Below are 18,781 nucleotides of genomic sequence, written 5' to 3'. Positions count from 1 at the left end.
ATCTACATCATTCTACATTTGTCCAAACCCACGGAATATTCCGCGCCAAGAGTGAACCCTAAGATAAACTATAAACTTTAACTTTGGGTGGTTATGATGTGCCATTATGAGTTCGTCCTTGGTTAATAAAAAACACTATGGTGGTGAGCGGTGTTGGTGACGGGAGGCGGTGCACACGTGGGGGGCCTCAGTTGTGTTGCAAACCTAAAACTGCTCTTTAAAAAAAAGTGTGTGTGTGTGTGTGTTTAAAGACCTCTGGGATTTTTTTTTTAAGGTATTTATTGAGCACATTCTTTCTGCCAGCATGAGGGAGATACGATAATGATAAAAGACAGTCCTTGCCTTTGAACCATCATCGCGTACGCTTTTATAACTTGTACCTAATGTGCTGGTGTATTCCTCCGAGCAATCCTATGAGAAGGGTACTCTCACGATCCCCACTTTACAGATGAGGAAACTGAGGCAGGGAGGTATCAAGAAGCTTGCTGGAGATGTCACAGTCACTAAGGAGTAGAGCCCGGCCTTGGACCCAGGCGGACTGGCAGCAGAGCCCATCCGCCCCACTGAACAGCCACTGGAAAGCTTCAGCTGGGGAATAAGGTTCAGAAGGAAATGAACATCCAGCTGGGCAACAGGTGCAGAAGGGGGTCCCTAATACGTTCTCCCAGGCTAGAGGTGTCTGCTAGAAAAGCTGGGTAACCCTAGTCTAGAGAATGTCACCTCCACCGCTTGTGTCGCCCATAGATTCAAGAAATACTCAGTAAGCAGGTGCGATGCGTCAGGTACGTGCACATGGGAGGCACACCACACGGGAGATGGAGAAGAGATGGAGAAGATGGAGAAGTTCGAGAAGACACACCCAGGTGGGAGTCATCAAGGCACCGAGTGCCCGTGAGGAAGTACCGAGAGATTGGGGACCATCTTACCAGGGACCAACCTCCTCTGAGAAGAAGGACAAGTTTGCCAGAAGGAGGCCGGTTGTAGCTGAGCGTTACTCCAAGTCGGGAGGAGGGGTGTTTCAAGCAGAGGGAAAAACACAAGATAAGGTCATAATGTTGGAGGTTGTCTGCAGCATCTGGGCTCCCGGGGAAAAGCCAGTGCAGGTAGTGTGTAGAAGGGGAGGGGAGAGATGTGCTCGGTGGAGCTGGAGAGGCATTCAGCAGCCAGATTTTTCTGGACCCTTCACCCTGAGGTGATGGCGGGGGGTGCAGAGAAGTAGTGGGGCCTTTTAATCAGGGTAAGCCAAACGGCTAGGACAAGTCAACCCCAAAATGGAGCACAGAAATTCCTCTCTCCCATCACAGTCCGAGGTAGAGTCCTTCCCAGTTAGTAGACCGCTGTGTCTGTTACCTATCGTCCTAACGCTGCGTAACAAGCAACCCCAAAACTCCAGCGGCAGACGAGCCAGGAATGCTCAGGTGCAGATGGCAGAGAGACAAACAAACACAGAGAAACATGCAGGGTCTTCTGACATTTCGACTTGGGACTTTTGCCCCATTTTACCGCTCCCTCATTCCACCAATGGGAGCAGTACGCTCCACCTTTGTGGGGGGGAATTGTGAGTTCACATCACAGGAAGATGCTCGGAGGGACAAGAAGTGGAACTCTTCAGGGCACTCTGTCCACCACAGCCCTTATCCTGAAGGTGTCCGTGGAAGGACCCTCACCCCTTCCATCTTGGGACTCCGCCATCTTGGAAAGGCTTGTCATCATTGGCAACTAAACAGCAAAAGAGGAAAACAACGTGGGAGGAGGCACGTTGCCTCTCCAGAGCCTTGAACAACAAGTGGCCCACGTCACATCCTCACACATTCCAGTGATGGGAGCTAGTTACCTGACCAAGCCTGGCTGCCTGTCCCCCGCTCCGCAGCGGCTTTCCAGCCATGACTGTACGGTTTGGGAGGGGAGAGTGAACTTCGGTGCGCAACCAGCCGTCTCCAATACAGGGAATGACTCGCCGCTGTGCTACCGTGACTTCCTGCGGGAATGACAGTGAGAGGGATCACGTCCTGCATCATAGCACTGCTCCAAGTAAAGGAGACAACATACCCTCATCACCCAGCCGGATGTTTGAGACGGGCACAGGAACAGCGAACGTACTGGGCCATCAGGTGGGCCAAGACGCCAGTCTTTGCAGACCCTGACGCAGCTGACAGAGAGACAGGGACCAGACACATGACATTGTCCCTGGCCCCACCCACCCTCTTGAAGTTCACCCAAGCTCCCAGAGGGGCTTCTGTGAGGGGGTCCCCCTCCCTCCACGCAGATGTCCTTCCCCACGAAGAGGATGCCTTGTGAGTACTCGGGACGCCCGCCTAGCCAACACCAAGCTTGACAAGCTCAACCACAAGGCTCAGAGGAATCCCGGCGCTCCCTGCCTGCTGCCTGTCAGCGCGATGCCCCAGAAGCACGTGCCTCTGGAAGGCAGTGGGTTGGCTCGTCAAGCCTCTCTCCAGAAAGCGGGGACATGCCCTGAATGCCAACGATCCCCCACGCCCGACAGGAGGGGGATGCAATTACGGCGAATTCTGCTTACAGTTCAGATTCAATATTTGGAAGGGATGATCGTGAAATAAGAGATTGCCTGATTTCTCTCCCAAGCCCGTGAATGGTTCATTAGCTCCTATTTGACATTTGATGGTTGAGTCTGATTGGCTTTATTGTGGAGTTGGACTTCAAGAAGTCCCCAAGACAGAGCAATCAAGTTTCACAATGATCCCAACTGCAAATTTTTGGAACCTACATGGCAGCTGCGCCTTGGACATCGATCCCATGAATGCTGCGGGGAGTCTGTGTCCCGTCCCCATTTAATGAGATGCCATCCTGCTTGCCAAGGCTGGGACCTGACTCAGCACTTAGGATTTCCTCTGTGGTTTAGCCCGGGAGGGGGTGGGGATGGGGTGGGGTCGGGGCGCAGACAAAGGACTCCCCCTCACCCCAGCTTAAGCATCACAAAGATGAGTATGTCCCAGCCTAGGCCATACGTGTCTGAGGAATGTGAAATTGAGCCTGTGCCCTGGAGGAGACACAGTCTGACGGTGGAGTCCCTTGCACTAGAAACCAAATGATAAAGCCAGCAGACACTCGATTCCATGGCAGGGAGACAAGGGCTGCAGGAATCCCTCAGAAGAGGAGAGGAGGGAGGGCTGGGATCTGGGCTGGTGACCTAGCAGGGTAGGAGAGGGCAGAGGGGCACCCCGGGCATGAATGGGAGCAAAGGGCTGGTGAAGCCTGACCACTTCCCCCACTTCCTCCCTGGAGGCAGGGGGTGCCCCCCTCCCCCTGAGCCTCCCCGCTCCCTGCATCTGACACATGGTCCTCCTCTGTTCTTACTGACTGTGGGCCCTTTGCAGACACCAGCTGTCTTGGCCATTTCCAGGCCCTGGTTGGTGCCTAATAAATGTTTGTTGGTCAGATGAAGACTCACGCCTGACTCTGCCGTACACTCGCCCTATGTCGTTGCTGTCTTGCTGCCAATGACGCTGGTACATGAACTGACATCCGTGTCTGTTCTTTGAGTGACCAGAATTCCAGGAACCCAAGAACATCTGCCACGAGGTAGTGCTCCCCAGGGACATGATGAGGATACCTTCTTTCCCTGTGTCATTCCCTTGAACCTCTGGAAGGACAGAGGGTGGAGGGGGCAGAGAGTGGAGGGGACAGAGAGTGGAGGGGACGAGGCACGGCCCAGCATGGGTAGGCATGCTCTAGAACCCCGTGCTGCCCCCGCGGGCTGGGTGCATGGTGCTAGGTCAGCTTGGGGGCTCTGCCCCTTAAAAGGTGGGTGCAGGGTCATGTGAGGAAGCCACGTGTTTGCAGGTGCAAGGCTCTTCCCTGCGGGCCTGGGCCCTCCTTGGCTCCCTGGAGCGCTCCAGGCACCGCAGCTCTCCTTTGCCCTCCGGGCCCCCACTCGGTCCCCCAGGGTACTGGTCCCGCCTCCCAGCTGAGGGCAGACCCTCAGGAATGTGGGTGAGCCCCAGACCGCACTCTGCCTGACTTCAGAGCCACAGCATTCTGCTGGCTGCTGGTGGGAGCGGGGAGTGGAAGAGGCGAAAACGTTCTGCTATGGTTGCCGAGGGCTGGACACCTTCCCGGCTCCTCCATTCACTCCCCAGCTTCGAGGCAGCTGCTATCGACCGCCTCCCCTGGCTCCAGCCCGCCCGCGCCCCCCCCCCCCACCCCCTGCGCCTCGCCTGGAGTCCTCCGCACCTGCTGGCTCCCCAGGGCCCATCTGCATCAGACAGAACCTTCCAGCCACTCTCCAGAGCCAAACACCAGGCCTCCCTTCCAACACCCAACACACACTCACACACACCCCCTGCACATACTCACACAGACTCATGCTCCATTACTGCACTCACACGCACATCTGCTCACACTTATGCTCACAGGCACATGCCTACTCACACTTGGACACACGCACTTATATACACACACAGCCACCTCTCACACCTGCCAATACACAGACACATAGAGCACCCACTACCAAACACTACTCTCACACATGCACGCACATGCACAAACACACTCATACGTGCACACTTACAACACTCACCCATCCACGCGCAGATGCACAACACACACATGTGTGCACGCTTGCACACATGCACGTACAAGGGTGTGGATGTGCACGTGTACACACACACCCTTGCTGTGCCTGCCTTTGACTGCAGGGGCAGAAGTCAGAAATGCCAGCAGAAGTTAGGGTCAGAGGGCGCCTAGGCAGCTCAGTCGGTTCAGTGTCTGCCTACGGCTCAGGTCATGATCTCAGGGTCCTGGGATCAAGCCCTGCATCAGGCTCTCTGCTCAGCAGGAAGTATGTTTCCCCCTCTCCCACTCCCCCTGCTTGTCTTCCCTCTCTCACTGTGTCTCTTTCTGTCAAATAAATAAATAAACTCTTTAAGAAAAAAAGAAGCCAGGGTCAGAAGCACACACCATGTCCTCCTCCCAGAGCAGCCCAGCTCGGCCATGCCGGTCTCTGGAAGCCACGTCTCATCCTCCATTTCTCTTGCAGCTTCAGCTGCCCCTTGGCGGCCCCCGAGACCTGATTTCAGTGCCACCGCCCCACCCCCATGGCCTGAACTTCTCCGGCCTCTCCCCTCCATTTCAGCCTCTTTGTTCACCTCAGCCTCTACTGTATGGAGACCACAGGACTCGGGCAACAGCCAGCAAGCAGGGACTCTTCTAAAACAACCTCACGCATTTCCCTTTCTGGCATCTCCAAGGAGCATCACTGACGGTGACCATCGTGATCACCCTGATAGGATACCCCCCCGCCCCAGGCGTGGACATGGGGACAGAGGCTTCCCACTGCCCCTCAAATCAGAGAGAATAAATGTTCACCTATTTGCTCTCCCATTAACTCTCAAGAACTGGCTCAGAAAGAGGAGGCTAAGAGCCACTCGGTTTTCTCTGCCTGCAGTGTCAGCTGCCCACCACCAGGGGGCAACCCTGATTCACTTATTTGTGTTTAAACACAACCCAACCCCCAGTCCATAAAAACAATGAAGCTGGCCAAACTATAAACAAACCCGATAGGGGTGCGGGGGAGAGGAGGGGATGGAGGGTGGATATGGGTGCGTGTGTGGGGGTGGGGTGGGGTGTGTGGATGTGGATGGGGTGGGGGTGGGCGCGTGGGTGTGTGTGGGAGGGTGGGGGTGTGTGTGCACGGATCAGTGGGGTATTGTATGTGAGTGGGGATGTGGGTGGGGGTGTGCAGAGCAATCCGTACCATATGAATAGGCTGGGAAAGAGCCAAAGGAGAAGACATAGACAGAATGAGATTCAGTTGGTTACTAATATTGGGGTACACATTTGGTTCTAAGTTTCTTGCTGGCTACAGCAAAAATAGAACCACTCGCTAGGTCACCCACTTTTCCAGGGACAGGCCAAAATTTCATTTGGGAGTCTGCTGGGAAATCCACTGCACCCTGGTTTAATGAGCTCCCCGATCAGGGCCTTCCAGATCAACTCTGCTCATGTGTGGAACCCATTATGCTGATCCTTCTTTAAATCTGTCATCTTTCCATTTCAACCTTTAATTGAAAGTGACAGCTAAAAACTCTAGCTCTGGAGCCGTACTGTACCCCCACTAGGTCCACTCCCTACCTTCCTTTCTCCATCCCACTCCACTCAACTTTATAGCCACTATTTTCCCAAAGTTGATCCTCTCAACTCTGCCAAACCCAGAGAGCAGTTCTCAGTCTTCATCTTACCAGAGCTCACCACAGCATCTGACCCAGGGAATTACTCACTGGTGTCTGAAACACTTTCTTCATTTGGCTTTGAAGACACCACTCTCTTGCTGGTCTCTATCTACTACTGCTCCTTCTCCTTCTCCTACTACTGCTCCTTCTCCTTCTGCTGTGCTGGTTCCTGCCTCTCTGCCCTACCTCCAAATGTTGCAATGTCCTCTTAGGGTTCCATCTTGGGACCTCTCCTCTCCTCCATTCAGTCACTCCCCCAATTCAGTGTCAGAACTCAACGAATCGATCATACACTCCCTCATGACCACAGCTTGTATGTCTGTGGCCTCATCTTTACAGATGTCAAACAGGCATCTCAAAGTTAACAAGTCCAATCAGAACTCTTGATACCCTCACTGGAACTGCTCATTTGTTTCCCGTCTCAACAGAGGGCAGCACTGCTTGACTTGGGACAACCTTAGAGTTGACTTTGACTCCTCTCTTCCTTCATGCTTGACCTCCAAGGTAACGGAAAATAATCCTGTGGCTCCCACTTCGAAGAATCTCTAGAATCCAACACCTGCTCACATCTCGATTCTGACTCCCTGTGCAAGCCACCAGCACGCATGATGGGCAGTGACTTCGCTCATTATGTTGACTGTTTTATCTCTTGTGCCTAGAACGGTGCTCGTCATATGGTAGGCCATCAGTAAATATTGGTTACATGATTGAATGCCTTAGAGTTTGCTATATACCTAAGACACAAAAGGATTGTTTCTTGATAAATAATTTCACAACTATGAAAAAAATAATAACCAGCATTTTTTATGAACACACGGCATGGGCCAGGCCCCTTCCTTGTGTCCAGAAGGTGCTAGATGTGATGGATGAGGCTCAGAGAGTAGGAAACCATCCACGCCAAACATCTGGTGGTTCCTGGAGTCGGTATTTCCAACACATTCATTCACTCAACTCATCAGCTATTGGTTGGGCACAGCCATGTGCCAGATATTGTTTTGGGAGAACAAAACAGACAAATTCCTTACTCGAATAGAGCTTACCATCTAGGAGGGAGGGAAATGGGAGAAACGAAATGTATACATAGGACCGGTGCTATAAGAAAGCAAGGAAACAAGGGAGGACGGGCAGGAAAGAGCTCTCTGGGGAAGTGGCATTTGAGCAGATACCCGGGTGAAATGACAGGTGAGCCATGTTAATGTGTGGGAGAAGAGCAAAGACCCCGAAGTGAGCAGCCTTTGGTGAGTTTGGGTGACAGCAAGGAAGCCAGTGTGGCCAGAACTTACAGAGTGAAGGGCAGACTCTTTGGAGATAAGATCAAAATCTTTGGAGGGGTGCCAAAGGGACTTTGTAGAACATTGGAAGCCTTTGGGTTTCCCCTGAGTAAAATGGGAAGCTGTTAGCAGATGAGAGCCAAGGAGGGGCATAGTCTGACTTAGACTGTGAAAGGATCACTCTGGCTGCCTTGTGGAGAAGGCTCCTGACGAGGGGCAAGGATGGATACAGAGAGATCTGGTTGAAGGCCTCTCTTGGCCAGGCTGTGGTGCACAGCTGTTTGTTCAAACAACAGCCTGGATGTTGCTGTGAAGATAATTTTTCAGATGTGATTAACATTTGCAGTCAGCAGACCTGGAGTGAATAATGGGAATGGGCTTCTCCCACTGAGCTGAAGGCCTTAAGAGCGAAGACTGAGATTTCCCGAAGAAGAGGGAATTCTGCCCCAAGACTGCAACATAAAGGCCCAATCTGCCCTTGGCACTTGCTTGCCTGCCTCATAGGTCTCAGATTCAAGACCGCAACATCAACTCTTACCTGAATTTCCAGCCCACCGGTCTGCACTCTGCCCTACAGATTTCAGACTTGCCAGCTCCACAATTAAATAAGCCAGTTTCTTAAAATAAATCTAGATTAGATAGACAGGCATAGATGAGATGATTGATAGATGATAGGTAGGTAGAAGAAAGAGAGGAGGGGCGCCTGGGTGTCTCAGTGGGTTAAAGCCTCTGCCTTCAGCTCAGGTCATGATCCCAGGGTTCTGGGATCGAGCCCCGCATTAGGCTCTCTGCTCCGCAGGAAGCCTGCTCCCTCCTCTCTCTCTGCCTGCCTCTCTGCCTACTTGTGATCTCTGCCTGTCAAATAAATAAATAAAATCTTAAAAAAAAAAAAAAAAGGAGAGAAAAATATATATGTATGTAAAATCATGAGGGAGTATGTGATTCGTTGATTTCTGACGCTGGATTGGGGGAGTGACTGGATGGAGAAGGGGAGAGGCCCCAAGATGGAACCCTAAGAGGACATTGCGACATTTGGAAGTAAGGCAGAGAGGCAGGAACCAGCACAGCAGCCCAGCGAAGGCGAAGGAGCAGTAGTAGAGAGACCAGCACGAGAGTGGTGTCTTCAAAGTCAAATGAAGAAAGTGTTTCAGACACCAGTGCGTAATTCCCTGGGTCAGATGCTGTAGTGAGCTCTGGTAAGATGAAGACTGAGTACTGTCCTCAGCATGGCAACATGGAAGTGGCTGGTGACCTTGAGAGGATCAACTTTGGGAAAGTAGCCGATGTTATATATATATATATTCTAATTGGTTCTGTTTCTCTGGAACTCTGACTAATAAAAGGCTGTTGCAATAATCCATGAGATCAATGATCAACTCTTGGACCTTGATCAATAGCTTGGACCAATGATCAATAGCTTGGACCTTGAGTAGCGGTGGAGACAGTGAGTCATGGTTAGTGTCTAGAAATATTTTAAAGGTAGAGCCAACTGGATTTGCTGATGGATTGAATTGTGGGGAAAAAAAAGAAAGCAAGGAAGGAAGGAAGGAAGGAAAAGGAAAGGGAAGGGAAGGGAAGGAAAGGAAGAAAAGAAAAAAGAAAAAAGCAGCATCAAGAATGACTCTCAGATTTTCAGCCTGAGCAACCAGGGACTGGCAGTACCATGGGCTGTTATGGGAGAGGCTGAGCCAGTAAACAAAGGAGTCTGGAACTGAGGGGAGAGGTCAGGTTAGGGGGAGAATCGGGAACCATGGCTGAAGTTACTGAGACAAGATAAGCTCACTGGTGATCAGACCAGAAGAGTGGTCCCAGGATTGAGTGCTGGAGCCCCTGGAGCATTCTGAAGTCCAGAGGTCAAAGAGAAGGGATCAGAGGTCAAAAAGAGAAGGAACCACCAACAAAGAAGCCCGAGGAGATGGGCCCATGAGATTGGAGAACGTACATCCCAGAAGGCAAGTGGAGAAAATGCTTTATTCTAAGAGAGACAGAGTGGTCAGTGGTGGTAAGTGCTGCTCGGGAAGTGGTCCCTTTAGGGGCAGGGTGGGTCACAGGTGCCAGGGCTCCGCGGAGGTGGGCCCTGGGCTGGAAACCCAGTTTGGAGAGAGGAGAGCCTGAACACACACACACACACACACACACACACAGGCGAACCGTCACTCACTCCGCTGTGGCGGTCTGAAGCTTCCACACAGAGACCAGAGTCCAGGCTGGTGTGATGGTCCGAGGAAGATCAGAGCACCCTGGGAAATGTCAGAGCACTCCGGCTGATCGCGGGCGGCAGCATGGGTTTGCAACTGTGACTCAGTTACTTTTGATGGATGGAGGGTCATTCGTGACGTGATTAGGAGGACCTGGGCCGAGATGGGAATTTGAGTCACGGTAGGCAGATAGGGAAGTCACAGCTCATTCCCAGGAAAAGAGTAACATATGATGGGCCGTGGCTGGAGGAGCCAGAAGGCAGGGAAGGGGCCTCCGCAGACTGCGTGGCTGCCAGCTGGGGAAACGGTCAGCTTGGGGACAGGGAGAGAGTCCTGGGCTCCTCTGGGACGGCCCTGCTCTGTGTTTGCTCATGACAGCCGCTGTGAAATTATTCACAATGTCCTCCACTTACTGATGAAGAAACAGAGGCTCAGAGAAGCTAAGTAAGGTACCCAAAGTCACATGGCTGAGAAGCACAGAGATCTTCTTGCCTCCAAGGTCTATGCTCCTTTTTCTAGAACAGTCAGCTGAACAGAGCGAAGGCTGGCTGTCCCTGTTTACCCACACAGTCCTTGACCTTGTTGGGCCTTGGGTTACTCATCTGGAAAATGGAGACCACCATTACCCCTCTCCTACAGGATCGGATGGAATCACTCTCATAAACCAGCACTGTGCTTAGCTCGCTCGTGGTGCCCGTTCAAGAAACAAAGCTATGGTTACGGGTGATTATTCTCTGTTTTCAGCTGAAAAAGCATGTCAGAGTCCATTCATTCCTTCACACTCTGAAGAGTAAAGGCTGAAGTCTGGATTCAAAGCCAGACATAGGAAGTGCCAGAGCTCACCCGGGCCCTTTCCCATTCCATCCCAAGATAAGGAAAAGGGGGAGACGGGCATTTCAGGCAGGTGAAATTCATCAGCAAAGCTGTGGGCAAGCAGGGTATCAGGGCGTGATGAGGTCAAATTTTAGCTACAGGTTGGAGAGTGAGCCTAGCTGGGCCACCTGGGCCTCAACGGAGTGTCGTGAGTGGGGTGCCCGTCCCGTGCCGGGCTCCCTGCCCAGCAGAGGTGGTAACACTCGAGCACTGGCAACAGCTGCCGGGTGGAAGCAGCGATGACACCCTTGGGGACTTTGCCCTCCTCTGTCTGACCAACGATCAGCCCTTGGGCTAGGGGGTTAGGCACTGCCTAGAGGGAGGTTAAGGAGCTCCTGTTCCCCGGGGACTCAAGAGGGCCTGGCCCCGTCATCCCCACAGGGACCTCGTGCAGCAGATTTTGTCACTATGCCCACTTGATGGGAGAGCCAAACGGGCTCGTCAGAGCTGGTGTGACTTGTCCAAACTCCCACAGCAGCAGCAGGACCAGGATTTGAGACCAAGTCCTTCTGTCTCCAAGGCTGTGAAGAAAGAACCATCGGCGGACCTGAGTCAAAGACACTTGAGTCCCTGCTCTTGCCATCGACTGGCTGGGTGACCTGGGGCATGTTACGTCACCTCTTGAGCCTCACTTTCTCAGTCTGTAGCATGGTCTCTCCATCATTGCGCTTGACTAGGTGTCTTCTGGAGCTAAGGTAAGTGGTGTGTCCAAGGCCCTCCCACAGAGCCCCCTCCCCCCACCCCAGGTGCCTCCTCCTAGGAGCTCTGGGCCTCCCTGCCCTTATCGCGCGCAGCCCCCTTCCTGGGAATGGGTTCAGGCTTGTCGGAGAGCCATTCAGCTGTCAGCCCCACCCCAGCCAGCCAGTTAATAAGTGACCAGGGACCTGGAGCCCGGCCTATAAAGAGCTCCTCACCGGGGAAGCGGATGGGAGTCGGCGGACTGGGGCAGTGGGATACAGACAGGGTGAGATGAGTGGCAGGATGGTGTTGGGGCTCCTGCCCGGGGTGGCTGTGGTCTTCCTCCTGCTGCTGCAGGACACACACTCAGTCTCCATTCAGGTGAGTCCCTCTGGCCACTGTGCCCTTCGCCGAAAGGTCCCCAAGGGGAGGGGCTGGGATGACGAGGGGACGCTAGGAAATTCATGGGATACGGGGAAGCAAGCGCCCAGGGCTCACCCCAACACTTAATCACAACCCAGGGACCAAGATAGCAGGTGGGTGGGGGCAGCCGGAGGGCCGATGGCAATGACATGGTGATGACAGCAATAATAAACCACCGCTAGTCACCCCTGCTCTCTCAGAAGGCACATCCTGGTCAGAGGTCAGAAGCTGGAACAAGATGTGGTCCCCGCCCTTAAGGAGCCCCAGAGGAGAGGAGTCTCTCTGGTCGCTCATGTACGGGTGGGTGGGAGAGAGTCACCAGAAAAAGGTTCCCTGGCAGGTGACAGCTGACCTTGCAGGCTGAGCAGGAGGCAGCAGGGCACAGAGGATGTGGACCGCTGGGGGCAGAGGGCTCAGTATACACAAAGGCTCAGAGCGAAGTCAGCAGGGGGCCCGGGGCTCCTTCCAGGGCCTGCCCATGGGGTGCCAGGATGCCAGGGGCCAGCAAGGAGGGGGACATCTGTGGCCCTGGGAGTCCAACACATTCGTGACTTCTGGTGGGGCCTCCTTTTTGGGGGCGGGGGGGAGGCAGCTTCCCCCTGCAGCTCTGGCCTTAGAACCGGCCAGCTGGGGGGTGTCACTGTGCCATGTCCGTTCAGGGGAGATCACCCTGTTACCGAGTGTGGCCCAGGTGCCAGGCACTAGGGATTTGCATGCATCTGCTGAGGCCCCAAGTCCGGAAGAGACAGGAGGCCAGTTGTGAAGAACCGGGATTTGAACTGGGGTTCCGCGGGTCCCCAAAGCCCATACCTTGAATCACTTGCTCCCCAGCCTCGCTGTGACCTCATGTACAGTAATGGGGGGCCTGTAACATGGTGGGGTGTGATGTATCAGGCACCAGCTCCCCACCTCCCAGGCAGTCCCTGCTCCCAGCACCCCCCATGAGAACAGGGAAGGCTCTGCGGGGTCTGAGGAGCTCTGGCATCCCGGCCCGGGTTTTGATACCCTCTCACCTCCTGTCCCCTCGGGCCCTCCAGTACCAAGGCTTCCAGGTCCAGTTGGAATCAGTGAAGAAGCTGAGGGACCTCGAGGAGCAGAGGGGGCCCAACCCCTCCAGTGTCTCCAGACTCCAGGCCCAGAGCCTTGTGCCTTCCGTGTGTCACCACCCGGCCCTGCCGCCGGACCTCCAGCCCGTCTGCGCATCCAAGGAAGCTGTCCGCGTCTTCCAGGCCTTGAGTGAGTATCCTCACCCCCGCGGAGCTTCCTGCCCCACCCCTCCCCACCCCTGCCACTTCCTGTTCTTTCTAGTAAGCACCCAGTGCCTGGGACAGGGAGAGTCAAGCTCAGCCTCTGGCCTTCCCTTTCTGGGCACCACAAGTCAGACACACCAGGAACCTCTCGGTCCCCAACACCCCGGACCGCTGATGGTCCTAGAGGACTTCACAGGTGGGAAGGAAGGGAGGCCTGGGCCAGCTGTAAGCAAGGACCGCAATACGGGGGGTGGGGGGGTGGGGGGGAGGGTGCCGGGGGGCAATGGGGGAAGCACAGGGGACCGAGGGGAGATGGCTCACGTCTGGGGTCCCATAAGGGGTCTAAAAGGCTTCCAAGAGGAGGTGACATCTAAGCCAAAATGTGAGGGAGCAGAGCTGGCCAGCGAGTGTGACACCCATGAAGCGTCAGGCCCGTGCCCGGCCCTGTGCCCGGCCCCCAACAGGGATATCCCCAGCCCCAAGGGTGTAAGGGGCTGGCCCAGGCACCAGGAGGCAGGGGAGGCCTGGGACTCGGCCCCAGGCCACTCTCTGCTGTTGAAACTTGAGGCTCCGGACCCCTGAGAGAGACGCTGGTGACAAGGTCAGGCCCTCTCCAGAGCCGGCCTTCTCCGGCTGCCCCGGCCCCCGTGCCTCGTGGGCAGCTGCTCACTGGTCTTGTCCCCTGCCCAGAGAGCATTGCTAACGACGACTGCGAGCTGTGTGTGAATGTCGCCTGCACTGGCTGCCTCTGACGGGGCTGGCTGCCCTGAGCCCGCGCACACGCTGCCCCCAGCCTGCTGCCTTCCCAGCCCACACCCCCGGTTCGAGGCCCCTGCACGCATCACCATCACCGGTCCGAGGCCCGAGTGGTTGGACATGGCACAAGGCGGTTGGACACATGGTTGGAGAGGAGTCTGGCCCAAGGCAGCCTTGCTGCCTAATAAAGATGCCCAACTACCTACACCCTGAGTCTGGCGTCCATGTGTCCATCCCTCAGAGCCCCCAGCGGAGCTGCTTGGGAAGCTGAGTGTGCTGATCTCAGGACACAGGCAGAGGTTTCTCAGTTTCCAGCGCCTGAGGAGTTGGATCAGTGAGCCCTGTTTCACACAGGAAGAGGGAGGCTGGCGGGGCTGGGGTGTAGAATGAGTCCCCCAAAATCACAGAGCTTAGACGCTGCAGAGTGTCTAGACCCATCTGACCCCACAAGTTGAGCTCCAGGCCCGGCCCAGCTGCAGAGCCCAAACTGTGCTCCAGCCCGGGATGCAGGGGAGTTGGAGGGGGCAGAGAGCTTCCCCTGGAGGTGGGGCTGTACCGACTGGGGGGATACAGGGAAAAATCACACGGTGTCCCCTCCTCAGGCCAGGCGTCTGGGCTGCCTCTGCCCTGGGGCTCCTGAGAAGATGGGCCTTGACCTTCACCCTTACCTTCCTGAGCTCCCTCCCTTCTCAGGCTCGCTAGTACCATCTGGCCAGCTCCAGAAGGGAGACCTTTCCTCCTTCCCTCCATCCTGGCGACCCTAAGGAATAATAATAATAATAATAATAACCAATGTCACGGTGCCTGGGTGACCTGATGGCTCAGTTGTTAACCATTCCCCTCTGGCTCAGGTCATGATCCCGGGGTCCTGGGATTGAGCCCCACATCGGGCTCCCTGCTCGGCAGGAAGCCTGCTTCTCCCTTTCCCTCTCCTTCTGCTTGTGTGCTCCTTCTCGCTATCTCTCCCTCTCTCAAATAAATAAAATTTTTTGAAAAATGAACAGTCTGTTGATCATTTGCTGTACCCTAGGCCCTATTCTAAACTCACGGAGTCCTGGAAACAGTCTAATGAAGCGGGTACTGTTCAATAACCACTCTGCTTTACAAATAAAGAGACCCACGTACAGAGAGAGACCCAACTAGTCCAGGGTGACAGGCTCATCCAGGATGACTGGCTCAGCGAAGTGGCAGAATGGCAGGCCGGGACAGACCCCATGCTCTCAACCACCACATTAGCGGCTCCCTGTGGCCCGGGGCCACACTGATGCTGCCTCACAGAGGGGCCCCTGTGTTCTCACAGCTGCCACCAACTTCTGAGCCTTTCCACATGCTGGGCTCCTCCACAGCCCCTGTCCTGTCAACCAGAGAGGAGAGCCAAACACAGAGGGGGCCGTGGTCTCTGAGCTCAGTTCACCCAGAGCCAAGGCCATGGCGAACTCCCCCCAGACCAGCTGCCCCTCCCGACGGCCCAGTTCTGCTCATGAGCCCTGCAGTCTCCCCCTCCACCAGGCCACAAACCCCAGAGCTCTAGTTCTTTCCTCTCCCTTCTCCACAGCTGGGCCCTTCGAAGCACCTGCTGTGTCTCTGGTGCCCAGCATGCCAGAGGAACTGCTCTGATGGGGTCCCTTAACCTTCTGTGGCTCCCTAGTACCCACTCTCACATCTAAACTGAGCCCAAGCACCGTCTGGCCTCGGCTCTCACTGCTCCCCTCAGCTATGCTGAGTCCCCACCTGCCTGGGGAGGAGGCGGTGAAGGGAACGGCCACTCACGGGGCTACTACTACGTGCCAGGCTCAGGCTGAGCCACCACGCAGACAATGCAGGCGGCACCAGCAGAGGGCCCACTGTGCGCCCAGTGGGGCTATAAGAGCTTTTCCTGTGTCACCTCATTTAATCTTCGCTCAACCTCACAAAGTAGGGATTCTTGTCATCCCTATTTTACGGATGAGGAGCCTGAGAGGAGAAGAGGCTGAGTCCTGGCCACAGTCACGCAGCTGCTAACAGCAGAGCCAGGATCCACCCCCCGACCCCGCCCGAATCCAGGTCCAGAGTAGGAGCATTAAATGACCCTGCCCCACCCTGCGCCTCCTCAAATCCCCCTGCAACGCTGGGCGCTGGGGTCTGCTAACATTCCCATTTTCGGATGAAGAAACCAAGTCTCAGAGAGGGCTTCACAACGTGTAAGTGACACCGGCAGGTTCAAACCCAGCCCCATGTGCCTCCCAGGACCCACCCTGTCCCTACCGGACCCTTCCAGTGCCTCGGACCTTCCCCATGCTGTGCCCACACCTACTCCACCTTCTAGAATGCCCTCCGCCTTCCTACCTCCAGATTGGTTTTCAATGTCCATCTACCCCAGTGCATATTCCAAGCACTCATGTAAATGCCTGCCTCCCGGCCCCCTTCACAAAGCCTCTTCTGACCTGAAGACACCGCACCCTGCGAATTCCAATTCTGCAGCCCAGGAAATTCTACCTGAATCACCCTATGTCTCTTCCCCTCCAACCAACTCCCCAAGAAATGCCCTGGTCACTCCTCTTTCCCCCTTCCCTCTAACTTTGCTAACAAGCGGCCCTCTGTGCCTCACCTCCTCACCCTTCTCTGAACCAGTCTCAGCCTGGCCCTGGTTCCCCATTTTCTGTTTGTTTGTTTTTATCATTTATTGGTTCTCTGTTTGTACATGGCCTGAACTTTACCTGCATGACATACACATTTACAGTATTTCACCCAGCCTGGGAGGCAGGTTCTATCACAGTCCCAGTTTTATAGGGTAAGACACTGAGGCACAGAGAGGGAAAGCGACTTTCCTAGCATCACACAGTATATGCAAGACCTGAAGCCGGCCTGTGTCGCTCTGGCTTTCCCCCTGCCCTCGGCTGTGTCCTCCCACAGTCATCAGTGTGGTGGGTTCCACCTGCCCTGGGGGACAGAAAGACCTCCCCAGGCACAGAAGCCACTCTAGCACGGTGGGCCAGAGCAATACAAGGGGTACAGCTGATCAAAGTGCCCACAGGGCACCAGGGACAGAGTGGGAACACAAAGCCCCTCCTGGGAGGGGCATCTGAGGAGAAGAGGCCATGGGAGCACAGCCTTGGGGCCTCAGGGAGGACTTTATCTGGCTAGGAGTGTGGGAAGAGGAGCAGAGCACAGGTGAGGGGAGCAGAGAAGAAGGGGTGAGGGCCGGTCTTGAGGTGTGGTCCCTGCGGAGAACGCTACACTGCTGTGGTCCATGGGGGCCAGGGCCTGCGGGACCTTGAACACTCCAGAGCCCGGGGCCAGTCTCACCACCCCACAAGCTGTGTGGGACATCCACGCTGGCAGACTCCTGCACTCACTCAGGGCCCAGCGTCTGCAGTGTCCCAGGAGATGTGGAAGAAAAGCACAAATTCCATCTGCACCACGGGTGGTCTGGGGGGTGAGGTCCCCTCAGTGCCTGTGTGTGGTGACAACCCCTGGGCGGGGGGCAGCTTCATGGGGGGGGGGGGGGGGGAGGCGCACACTAAACCCGGAGCTTGCCGGGCAGGGTAGGCACTCTTAGAAAGCTGGCTTCCAAGTCCACTGGCAAATGAAGGCAGGAAGGAAGCGACACCAGGATGACTCTGGGAACTGGTTTATTAGCGGAGGGAAGCAGTGGATCTTGGGAAGCACCAGCAACTCGGATGGGTCACGGGCTGGACCTCCCCAGGCCGCCCCCGGCCACCCACTCTTCACTCTTCCCCTGGAGGCAGCTGCTGCAGGAGTGGGAGCATCCTCCGGGGGAGGGCCAGGGGGCCACGAGCCGGCTGTCCTAGCACCCCGCACAGGCTGCGAAGGCACAGATCTCGCACGAACTCGGGTCCTCCGCGATGGCCTCTGAGCAGAAGAGATGGGGTGCTGAAGGGTCAGAACCTCCAACTTCCTTTGCGCCGGAGTCCCCAGGAGAAACCCAGGCCTGTCCCCGCCCACCCACTGGTCTTTCCTCCCCAAACTGGTACCACTCAAGCCAGCCAGTCAGAGTGGGGATTCCACCCAGGAGGAGCAATAGCGAAGGCCAGAGGGCGGAGACCCAGAACACCAACCAATCACCGGCCAGAGCGAGGATCTTTCAAAAGTAAGCTTCGCCAATTACAACTTAGAAAGGGTTCCGCGGACTCACCAATCAGAGCACATCTCTCCCTCCGGGGCCACCAATCAGGGACTTTCCAGGCCCCACCCACCAGAAAGGAAGCTACTCACCCAGCCTATGGAGGATCTCCCGGGCGTTGGTCTCCTTGCAGAGGGGTTTGAGTTCTTCTGGAAACTTCTGGTGGCTGCAGACTTGGGGAACTGCGAGCCCACCACTCTTCCTGGTGCGGGGCTCCTGGAGCTCCCGGAGGTCCTTGAGCTTCTTCACTGACTCCAGAGGAAAAGACAACTTTCCATCCTGAGAGGGACATGCACAGAGTGTGAGGTCAGCCTGCAGATCCCTCCAGGATGTCCGCAGGACTCCCAAGACCCAGGCCGGGGCTCTGGCTACAGACCGGACTGAGGTGGAAGGTCTAGAATTGAATCTAGCACCTTCACTTCCCAGCCACGTCCCTAGGGCCAGTTAAAAACTTCTCTGAGGCTGTTCTCCTCGGAGAACGGGCCTAATAATCCCATTTTCGCAGGGCGACGGTGGGAGGAACCTGACTCCAGGCAGGCACTCAGTAAACTGGCTCATCACCTCCCTTTCCCTGATGGTGATTTCTCTTCTCTCTGGAAGTTTGAAGGGGAAAGGGTAGGAGGCAGGGCTGAGACCCGCTCCTGAGAAAGAGCCACACCCGAGATGCACCCTCTGCTCCAGGCCCAAGGAGAGTGCTGTCTCAGAGGACAGGCCCTGGGCACTGGGGGCAGAGAGCCTGCGGGGCCAAAGAATTTACCTGCACGGTGACTCCCCCTGCCAGGACAGCCCAGGTCCCAAGGAGGCACAGTGCAGAGAGCAGGAAGGTGTCCATGGCAGCAGCTGCCACAGGGGAGGAATGGTTGGTTCTGGATGCCAAAGGGAAACAGTGAGACTTTTAACGAGGGCATGGTTACTGAGTAACTAGGAAGCCTTATCAGCATCTCTTCGGCTTGCTTGTCAACTTTGGGCTAATCAGATAAGGCACCCGACAGCCCTGGCAGAT

The 18,781-nt window shown here is 55.5% G+C and overlaps 2 protein-coding genes and 1 long non-coding RNA gene across 3 annotated transcripts; 1 reads left to right on the top strand and 2 right to left on the bottom strand.

The window, feature by feature from the left end:
* Window positions 1-992: 992 nt before the first annotated feature.
* Window positions 993-12,795, bottom strand: LOC123926957. The gene is made up of 3 exons (XR_006815339.1): window positions 12,663-12,795; window positions 1,835-1,978; window positions 993-1,719 (listed from the first exon to the last, which is right to left on the bottom strand). It is a non-coding gene; the product is annotated as an uncharacterized LOC123926957 (long non-coding RNA).
* On the top strand, window positions 11,450-13,860 carry GUCA2B (guanylate cyclase activator 2B). The gene is made up of 3 exons (XM_045981351.1): window positions 11,450-11,607; window positions 12,687-12,885; window positions 13,590-13,860. Exons 1-3 carry the CDS (start codon window positions 11,518-11,520, stop codon window positions 13,649-13,651), a joined length of 351 nt encoding a protein of 116 aa, XP_045837307.1. The 5' UTR covers window positions 11,450-11,517; the 3' UTR covers window positions 13,652-13,860.
* Window positions 13,861-17,249: 3,389 nt separating this feature from the next.
* GUCA2A (guanylate cyclase activator 2A) lies at window positions 17,250-18,688 on the bottom strand. Its single transcript, XM_046017954.1, has 3 exons — window positions 18,536-18,688; window positions 17,871-18,057; window positions 17,250-17,507 (listed from the first exon to the last, which is right to left on the bottom strand). Exons 1-3 carry the CDS (start codon window positions 18,608-18,610, stop codon window positions 17,443-17,445), a joined length of 327 nt encoding a protein of 108 aa, XP_045873910.1. The 5' UTR covers window positions 18,611-18,688; the 3' UTR covers window positions 17,250-17,442.
* Window positions 18,689-18,781: the final 93 nt, after the last annotated feature.

The sequence above is a fragment of the Meles meles genome, chromosome 1, assembly GCF_922984935.1.
Source record: "Meles meles chromosome 1, mMelMel3.1 paternal haplotype, whole genome shotgun sequence".
Classification (NCBI taxonomy): domain Eukaryota; kingdom Metazoa; phylum Chordata; class Mammalia; order Carnivora; family Mustelidae; genus Meles; species Meles meles.
This window is presented reverse-complemented; position numbering and strand designations above follow the sequence as displayed.